The sequence below is a fragment of the Salmo salar genome, chromosome 16 (assembly GCF_965601325.2).
Source record: "Salmo salar chromosome 16, fSalSal1, whole genome shotgun sequence".
NCBI classification, from domain to species: domain Eukaryota; kingdom Metazoa; phylum Chordata; class Actinopteri; order Salmoniformes; family Salmonidae; genus Salmo; species Salmo salar.
Window position 1 is genome coordinate 52,720,027 of NC_138306.1, and position 10,446 is coordinate 52,730,472.

Genomic DNA, 10,446 nt, shown 5'->3' on the forward strand with positions numbered 1-10,446 from the left:
AGGTTAGCATGTCTTGGGGGTATGATATTAAATGCTAACCTCCCCTGTTATTGTAATGGTGAGAGGTTAGCATGTCTTGGGGGTATGATATAAAATACTAACCTCCCCTGTTATTGTAATGGTGAGAGGTTAGCATGTCTTGGGGGTATGATATAAAATGCTAACCTCCCATGTTATTGTAATGGTGAGAGGTTAGCATGTCTTGGGGGTATGATATTAAATGCTAACCTCCCCTGTTATTGTAATGGTGAGAGGTTAGCATGTCTTGGGGGTATGATATAAAATGCTAACCTCCCCTGTTATTGTAATGGTGAGAGGTTAGCATGTCTTGGGGGTATGATATAAAATGCTAACCTCCCCTGTTATTGTAATGGTGAGAGGTTAGCATGTCTTGGGGGTATGATATTAAATGCTAACCTCCCCTGTTATTGTAATGGTGAGAGGTTAGCATGTCTTGGGGGTATGATATAAAATACTAACCTCCCCTGTTATTGTAATGGTGAGAGGTTAGCATGTCTTGGGGGTATGATATAAAATGCTAACCTCCCATGTTATTGTAATGGTGAGAGGTTAGCATGTCTTGGGGGTATGATATTAAATGCTAACCTCCCCTGTTATTGTAATGGTGAGAGGTTAGCATGTCTTGGGGGTATGATATAAAATGCTAACCTCCCCTGTTATTGTAATGGTGAGAGGTTAGCATGTCTTGGGGGTATGATATAAAATGCTAACCTCCCCTGTTATTGTAATGGTGAGAGGTTAGCATGTCTTGGGGGTATGATATTAAATGCTAACCTCCCCTGTTATTGTAATGGTGAGAGGTTAGCATGTCTTGGGGGTATGATATAAAATACTAACCTCCCCTGTTATTGTAATGGTGAGAGGTTAGCATGTCTTGGGGGTATGATATAAAATGCTAACCTCCCATGTTATTGTAATGGTGAGAGGTTAGCATGTCTTGGGGGTATGATATTAAATGCTAACCTCCCCTGTTATTGTAATGGTGAGAGGTTAGCATGTCTTGGGGGTATGATATTAAATGCTAACCTCCCCTGTTATTGTAATGGTGAGAGGTTAGCATGTCTTGGGGGTATGATATTTGTGCGTGTGTATTTCTCTCATTCATCATTATTCATTCAGGATTATACGTAATCATGGTAGCATCCACATGAATGTAGAAGTGTTATGAAACATAATATTCTTATTTCCAATAAAAGTGACTCTAAAATGACAAAATACACTACTTACAATGAATTTCTATTGGGCACAAAATCATCTGAAACGCAACCAAAAGAAAACAGCAACTGCATCCAGAAAGTTTGTAGTCACAAGCTTGATGTCATCATTAGTGCTATGAATATGAGACCAAATACTAAACTTTTGACTACTTGAGTACACAAGTGAATGTCCCAATACTTTTAGTCCCCTAAAATGGGCTATGTACAAAAACTGCTGTAATTTCTAACCGGTTTACCCAATATGGATGAAAATACCTTCAAATTAAAGCTGACAGTCTGCACTTTAACCTCATAGTCATGGTATTATTTCAAATCCAAAGTGTTGGGAGAACAGAGTCAAAACAATAACAGAAATCTGTAACTGCCCAAAAAGGGTTGGAGCTCACTGTATACGTGGAAATTACAAGTTTGCAGTTACTTTTTAAATTTCACCAACCCTAGTTTGATGAGTCTACATTCACCAGACTTTGAACCCTTTATGGACAATTTCTAAATCATTTAAAACAGAAGCCAAACCAGTGTGACTGCATCTGGGCCAGGGCAGATAGGGAGTTTTGTATGTATGTGAGGAGTGTTGACAAGCCAGTAGAGAAGAGGAGCCAGTTTCACTGCTCTAAAATGTCTGTACGTCAGTCTGTGTATTTCTGCGTCTGTCTTTATCCTTCTGTATGTGTGAGGGGGTTGGTTATACAACACATCCCAGACACTGCCAGCCAGCCTGGCCTGATTTACAGTACACAGCACCCGTGCAAATCCACTCAAGACCTGACGCAGCCAGTCAGGAAAAAATGTTTAACATTTTTTTTAAAAATAAATACATAATGGAATGATGACAACCACCTCTTCAGGTAAAAAAAAAAAAAAAAAAAAACAGCCCTATTACTACTGCTGTTATTCTTATTCGTATTTATTATTATTTTTCAACTGCATTGTTGATTAGAGCCTGTAAGTAAGCATTTCACTGTAAGGTCTACACCTGTTGTATTCAGCACGTGATGTGACCAATAAAATTTGATTTGAGAACGGACGCTATTTGACACTTCCATTCAGTGTGTGTGTGTGGTGTGTGTGTGTGTGTGCAGTGAGCATCTCTTGGAGTGGCCAACAGCTGGGTACATCCCTCTAAAAACCCTCAGTAAATAAAGTGGGGAGGTGAACTACACTATCAGATAGCATATTCTAAGACAAGCAGTGTGTTAAAGGTCTCTGGTCTTTCCAGCCGTGGACCCATGTGGCTCAGTTGGCGCTTTCAAAAACGCCAAGATTGTGGGTTCGATTCCCACGGGGGACCAGTACAAAAACATATGCGCTCTACTGTAAGTCGCTCTGGATAAGAGCGTCTGTTAAATGACTAAAATGTAAAAATGTGTTGTTTGTAAAAATCAGAGCACACTAAAGTCAATATAGGGAGTAGTAGGGACTTGGAGAGGCGGGGAAAGCCTAGAAATCCACTCATGTTGAGATAAATCTGTTTTAAAATATAACCTTTTTTTTTGCTTGAACCCAGTGAAGCCCAATGTCAAGGGACTGCAGTGCCCATTTGATCTACTACACTGGAGCAGGAAGTAGGCTACTATACAGGTTGCTCCTATGGTATTTTCTCCCCACTGTATCAAAAGTCATGAATGTCCCTCAACCCACTCATGAAATGGTCAGATTGGGCATCTAAGACAGTGGGAGGAGAGATAGTGTTTCATGGAAACATGCCTGTGACTCAGTTAAAAGTCATTGACTATAATGAATAATGAATGACTGAGCTTGGGGTCCATGCATCAATGTTAACTGATTAGTGAGTACAATGAAACGGCGTACATTGAAATTGAGAAGATGCTTGACTATTGTTTATGGGGCAGCAATAGTCATGACCCATGACACTTTCTAGAACTCTATGGCAGGAAGTTGTGGTTGTTTGGACAGGTGCAGAGTGGACAAATGCTTTGTGACAGCAATACGGATATTTGGAAAGCAGGCTCAGGATATCCCCTTGGTGCTGTTTAATGAATTGAAAGCTCCCGTCTTTTCTGTCCCCTTTGGGAAACACAAGAGATGGCAAAACAGCCTAGTGGTTAAGAGCGTTGGGCCAGTAATAGAAAGGTCGCTGGTTCGAATCCCCAAGCCGGCAAGCTGAAAAAAAATCTGCCCTTGACCAATGCAGTCAACCCCCAACAACAACAACTGCTCCCCGGGCTCCAATGATGTGGATTAAGGCAGTTGTCATCGTCCCCCGCCTCACCTCTCTGATTCAGAGGGGTTGGGTTAAATGCAGAAGACATATTTCAGTTGAATGCATTCACTTGGACAACTGACTAGGTATCCCTTACCCTTTCCACTCTTACCGGGGTTCCATCCAACCGTTTCACACGAATAAAGTAGATGTCGGATTTTAAACAAAATGTTACGACAGGCCTGATGGAAAAAGCTCATTTAACCTGTTAGGGCTAGGGGGCAGTATTGACACGGCTGAATAAAAAACGTACCCGATTTAATCTGGTTACTACTCCTGCCCAGTAACTAGAATATGCATAGAATTATTGGCTTTGGATAGAAAACACCCTAAAGTTTCTAAAACTGTTTGAATGGTGTCTGTGAGTATAACAGAACTCAAATGGCAGGTCAAAACCTGAGAAGATTCTGTACAGGAAGTACCCTGTCTGACCATTTCTTGGCCTTCTTTGTCATCTCTATCCAAAACAAAGGATCTCTGCTGTTACGTGACACTTCCTACGGCTCCAATGGGCTCTCAGAAGGCGGCAAAAAGCTGAATCGTGGCTTTGCAGGCTCTGGCTGAAAAAAAGTAGCGCGTTTGGGTAGTGGCTGGTTACAGTACTGTGAGACTCAGGCGCGTGCCCGCGTCGACCGAATGCTTTGTTTTCTTTTGTCTGTTTACCTAAACGCAGATTCCCGGTCGGAATATTATCGCTTTTTTACAAGAAAAATGGCATAAAAATGGATTTTAAACAGCGGTTGACATGCTTCGAAGTACGGTAATGGAATATTTAGAAATCTTTTGTCACGAATTGCGCCATGCTCGTGACCCTTATTTACACTTCGGATAGTGTCTTGAACGCACGAACAAAACGCCGCTATTTGGATATAACGATGGATTATTTTGGACCAAACCAACATTTGTTATTGAAGTAGCAGTCCTGGGAGTGCATTCTGACGAAGACAACAAAGGTAATCAAACTTTTTTAATAGTAAATCGGAGTTTGGTCAGGGCTAAACTTGGTCGGTGTCTAAATGGCTAGCCGTGATGGCTGGGCTACCTACTCAGAATATTGCAAAATGTGCTTTCACCGAAAAGCTATTTTAAAATCGGACATAGCGAGTGCATAGAGGAGTTCTGCATCTATAATTCTTAAAGTAATTGTTATGTTTTTTGTGAACGTTTATCGTGAGTAATTTAGTAAATTCCCCGGAAGTTTGCGGGGGGTATGCTAGTTCTGAACGTCACATGCTAATGTAAAAAGCTGGTTTTTGATATAAATATGAACTTGATTGAACAAAACATGCATGTATTGTATAACATAATGTCCTAGGTGTGTCATCTGATGAAGATCATCAAAGGTTAGTGCTGCATTTAGCTGTCTTCTGGGTTTTTGTGACATTATATGCTAGCTTGAAAAATGGGTGTCTGATTATTTCTGGCTGGGTACTCTGCTGACATAATCTAATGTTTTGCTTTCGTTGTAAAGCCTTTTTGAAATCGGACAGTGTGGTTAGATTAACGAGTCTTGTCTTTAAAATGCTGTAAAATAGTCATATGTTTGAGAAATTGAAGTAATAGCATTTCTAAGGTATTTGAAAATCGCGCCACTGGATTACACTGGCTGCTGCGTAGGTGGGACGAATTCGTCCCGCCTAGCCCAGAGAGGTTAAAAATCGGTACATTTTCCATATATTCTAGGCACGGTAGGATCTTTTTGTGTTGGTCAAATGAATCATGCGAGAAAAGGCAGTGGAAACCGCAAATATTGACTTAACAAGCAGTAAATTTCCATGATATGTTGCGTGGTCCTCCCATTTCAACTCAGTAAAGCATGCAGTTTATTAAAGCACATTGTTTTAGTTGCAACAAGTCAATTTGATGGAAACGCATCTCCGGTGGAAAAATGTGCTTATTGTTTTTAATGCAGGTTTTATTATATCTGCATGAAAATCTTCCACCAACTGGAGGAAAAACTAGCAACAGATAGGAACACGTTTTCCCAAGCAATACATTACTTAAAGAATGAGAAACTGGCAGTCTCTATGGGGGTGCCACAGGGTTCAATTCTCGGGCCGACTCTTTTCTCTGTATAGATCATTGATGTCGCTCTTGCTGCTGGTGATTCTCTGATCCACCTCTACGCAGACGCCACCATTCTGTATACTTCCGTCCCTTCTTTGGACACTTAACTAACCTCCAGACGAGCTTCAATGTCATACAACTCTTCTTCCGTGGCCTCCAACTGCTCTTAAAACGCAAGTAAAACTTAAATGCATGCTTTTCAACCGATCGCTGCCCACACCTGCCTGCCCGACTAGCATCACTACTATGGACGGCTCTGACTTAGAATATGTGGACAACTACAAATACCTAGGTGTCAGGTTAGACTGTAAACTCTCCTTCCAGACTCACATTAAGCATCTCCAATCCAAAATTAAATCTAGAATCGGCTTCCTATATCGCAAAAGAAGCATCCTTCACTCATGCTACCAAACATACCCTCGTAAAACTGACTATCCTACCGATCCTTGACTTCGGCGTTGTAATTTACAAAATAGCCACTAACACTCTATTCAGCAAATTGGATCCAGTGCCATCCATTTTATCACCAAAGCCCCATATACTACCCACCACAGCGACATGTATGATCTCGTTGGCTGGCCCTCACTACATATCTGTCGCCAAACCCACTGGCTCCAGGTCATCTATAAGTCTTTGCTACGTAAAGCCCCACCTTATCTCAGCTCACTGGTCACCATAACAACACCCACCCGTAGCACGCACTCCAGCAGGTATATTGCACTGGTTATCCCCAAAGCCAACACTTCCTTTGGCCGCCTTTCCTTCCAGTTCTCTGCTGCCAATGACGGGAACGAACTGCAAAAATCACTGAAGCTGGAGACTTATATCTCCCTCACTAGCTTTCAGCACCAGCTGTCAGAGCAGCTCACAGATCACTGCACCTGTACATAGCCCATCTGTAAATAGCCCATCCAACTACCTCATCCCCCATACTGTTATTTATTTTTGCTCCATTGCACCCCAGTATCTCTCCTTGCACACTCATCTTCTGCACATTTATCACTCCAGTGTTTAATTGCTATTTTTTTATTATTTTGCCATTATGGCCTATTTATTGCCTTACCTCCCTTATCCTATGTCATTTGCACACACTGTATATAGACATTTTCTATTGTATTATTGACTGCATGTTCCTTTATTCCATGTGAAACTCTGTTGTTTGTGTCGCACTGCTTTGCTTTATCATGGCCAGGTCACAGGTGTAAATGAGAACTTGTTCTCAACTGGCCTACCTGATTAAATAAAGGTGAAATATATATATTTTTTTAAATCTAGAAAAGCATGGGAATATTCCACTGCTGTGGCAATGAGCCTAACATGGATACAATTCCGATAGCTTTAGTTGATTCATTGTTCCTCCAGCACAGCAAACTGAATGCAGTAAGCTAACCTTGAGATGATATAGCCAAATAGAATTGGTGTTGAAGGATAAAGTACTTAATGTGTGATTAGTTTCGCCATAACAATAGCATGGAATCATGTAGTAAGCAAAAAAAGTGCTAAATAAATATATTTGAGATTCTTCAAAGTGAAAAGCTGTCTTGGTATCCTCTCAACCGGTTGTCATCCAGAGTGACATTTATTTTCCAAGCTATGGCACACAATATTTTACAAACAGCAGGTTTTTAAAGGACCAAAGAGTTGTCTGCTTTGTGGTTTAATTTTTGCCATGGAAAAAAAACCGTTGCGACAATGGTATCGTCCCGGCCCTACTGCTCATCCATCAAATTTAAATCTGATTTTGACTGAAAGTAGTACCCTAACACAGACAGAGGGCTTAAGCAAAAATTTGGGAAAGAGCTTAAGAAGAGTAGTGATGAGAAAATAAGCCATGTGTGTGGTTTTGGTTTGTGAGGACTGTTAGAGAGATGGGATATAAACAACACGCTATGAGTTCTGGTGCTGAAGGGGTGTGTGCATGCAGCTGTCTGCGCGTGTTCTTGTTTGTTTGCTACAGACATAGCTTGAACTGAAGGAGTAGGCTACAGCGCAGCCAGTCGTGCTGGTCTCATCCCACTACATTTGAAGAAAGAGAATCGTTCAGGAAACCTTTTTACCCATTTCCTACAGAGAGACTATTTTGGTATCAACACAGAACTGGCTGGGAATGGAATTCACTGATAAATAGGCCATACAAGGACGGCAGTTTCACATGGACGGCCTTCCCTGTAGCTCAGTTGGTAGAGCATGGTGTTTGCAACGCCAGGGTTGTGGGTTCGATTCCCACGGGGGGCCAGCACAGAAAAAAAAAAATGTATGAAATGAAATGTATGCATTCATTACTGTAAGTCGCTCTGGATAAGAGCGTCTGCTAAATGACTAAAATGTAAATGTAAGTTATGAGTCTCATAGTAGGTTGTATGAAGGCTAGCCACCTAACACCATAAATGGACTATATAAATCACGAGCATTAATTATTGAAACTCGAACAACCTCCATCTCTATCCACCTGTGCATCTTCACATGGACCACCAGCTCTTCATTAAAAAGACAAGCTGGAATTGAGAAAACAACACTCATGTTGCAATTAGCCACGGTGTATTTCCTAGTGGTATCATTTGAGCAACTGAACAGCTCAAAAGGACTAGCTCACTGACAGTTTAATGTGCAACGTGAATTAGATCAATGCCTGACTTCAGGCATAAACTCACCACAGTTCTGACAACCCCACAGTTCTGACAACCCCAGAGGGCCATGGTGTAAATATAACGTGATAGCTTGGGATGTGGAAGTCAGTGCCTTAACAGCAGATACTCTCACTGATGGCACTCTAGGCACTAAGGGTGTAGTGTACAGTAAGCTACCATCCTGCTTCCACATTTACCCACGGTCTTAGAAACTAAACTGTATAGGACAGTCTGTGCCCACCACACAATGGTGAATGAGTCTATAATTTACAGGTCTGAATCCTTCAGTTACTGCTGTACATCATGTGTGTGTGATGAGAGTTGGAATGGGTAACTTGCTGGCTAACATACCTGATGCCAACATAACATTTCTTAAAATCTTAACTAATTACTAAAATCGTCTCTGGGTTTAAACATATCTGTAGAAAGAAAAAAAACACTTCCAAATTGTTTGTTTGCGCTGGTAAAAATGTCTGTGACTAGACTATAATTTGGCTAACTAGCCAGTCAACCCATTCATCACCCACCTTTAAAACAGCATCAGTGAGTTGGCTGATGAAATTTACGTGTGATTACAGGTGTGAAACCGGATAAAATATTAACTAGCCACCTTATCAACTGACATCGACAAGTAGACATTTGAAACGTTGCAAACGTTAGCTAGGTAACGTAGCTAGCCAATGTTACCTTCTCGGGGCAAACTAGCTAGCAAATTGGCTAGCCAACATTAACTGGTAAGTTAACAGTCCTAGTGAGAACAATATGAGTGAATTGGAAAGCAAGCATGACAACTAACTTGCTAACGTTAACTAACTAGTTAGCGTTATGTACTACCTGGCACATTGCTGACGAGTTTACGTTAGCTAGCAAGTCCATAAAGTTTTCAGCCAGGGCAGCAACCAACGCAGACCAAGCTAAGCTAACGTTACCTAAACTGTCGGTGTCAACAAGAAACTAAGCTAGCAAGCTAACTGACTGTCTACTCACTGTTGGTCATCTTCCAGAAGTCCAGGATCCACTTGTTCTGGAGTCTCTACTGGCACTTCTTCGGCTGGGCCCACTTTGATACCCGTCCCGCTGTTCTTGTTCTTCAGAATACCTTTTATCGGACGGGGAGCTGCCATTTCCACAAGCGCTAGGTCACTCACTGGAGAGTGGTTGTCAATTTTCAGAACTAGCTGGCAACGCGATGCACCTTAATTTTGTGCCCTTTGCTTTTATGATTCAAAAAACAAAACCCGATTAGGCTACAACTGTTCCTGCACTCCAGACTCCCGGTTGTCTCATAAACACGCTCAACTTCACAGCTGAAAGTATTTGGCATGCGCCCGACGCCCGCACGCTGTTTTGTCTGTGGCGACCACTGAAGTATTGGTGGCGACTAGCGGCAAAAAGCAGCAGTCGCCGACAGTCGTCACTAGTTACCACAGGCACAAAGTCAAAAAACCCCGCCCATTTCTACAATTCCTCTTTTTAAAATCAGATTTGAATCTAACCCTAATCCCTTAACCCTAACTATAGCCACACTGTCAACCTTATGCCTAACTTTACATTAGGACAAAAAAAGCTTTAGTTTTCATGAATTTTTACGATATAAACCATTTTGATTTTATGGCTGTGGTAACTAGTGACAACCGTCGCCGACACCCCCTTATATTTTTATCATCGCGAGAATATAGAGTTGCTATAAGAACGCTTTCTTCACAGTGACCTGAAAAGGTAGCCATACTTATTGTGGCACTCAGATGGGTTTTTATTCAGGGGTGGGCAACTCCTTGAGGGCCTGATTGGTGTCAAACATTTTCTCCATCCCTAGCAAACACAGCTGATTAATCAAATTGCATTTTAAAATGAAGATCATGATTAGGTGATTATTGGAGTCAGGTGTGTTAGCTGGGGCAAAACTGTGACAACAATCAGGTCCTTGAGGACTGGAAATGCCCACCCTTGGGTTATATGCATACTCCAGTTTAATAAACTATATATATATATACACACACCTAACGGCTCATAATAATGGCTGGAATGAGGCAAACGCAATGACATCATTTACATTTACATTTTAGTCATTTAGCAGACGCTCTTATCCAGAGCGACTTACAAATTGGTGCATTCACCTTATAATATCCAGTGGAACAACCACTTTACAATAGTGCATCTAAATCTTTTAAGGGGGGGTTAGAAGGATTACTTTATCCTATCCCAGGTATTCCTTAAAGAGGTGGGGTTTCAGGTGTCTCCGGAAGGTGGTGATTGACTCCGCTGTCCTGGCGTCGTGAGGGAGCTTGTT

General features: G+C 41.5%; 1 protein-coding gene across 2 annotated transcripts in view; it reads right to left on the reverse strand.

The window, feature by feature from the left end:
- The window catches only part of ppp1r2 (protein phosphatase 1, regulatory (inhibitor) subunit 2), a 33,250-nt gene extending 23,689 nt beyond the window's left edge, over window positions 1–9,561 (reverse strand). Inside the window, exon 1 of one of the 2 annotated variants that reach the window (XM_082962782.1) lies at window positions 9,144–9,561. In XM_082962782.1, coding sequence (XP_082818908.1) covers window positions 9,144–9,280 — 137 coding nt within the window. In that variant the 5' untranslated portion in view covers window positions 9,281–9,561. The remainder of the gene's footprint in view (window positions 1–9,143) is intronic. The other variant, XM_014149747.3, reaches the window with a different exon arrangement.
- Window positions 9,562–10,446: the final 885 nt, after the last annotated feature.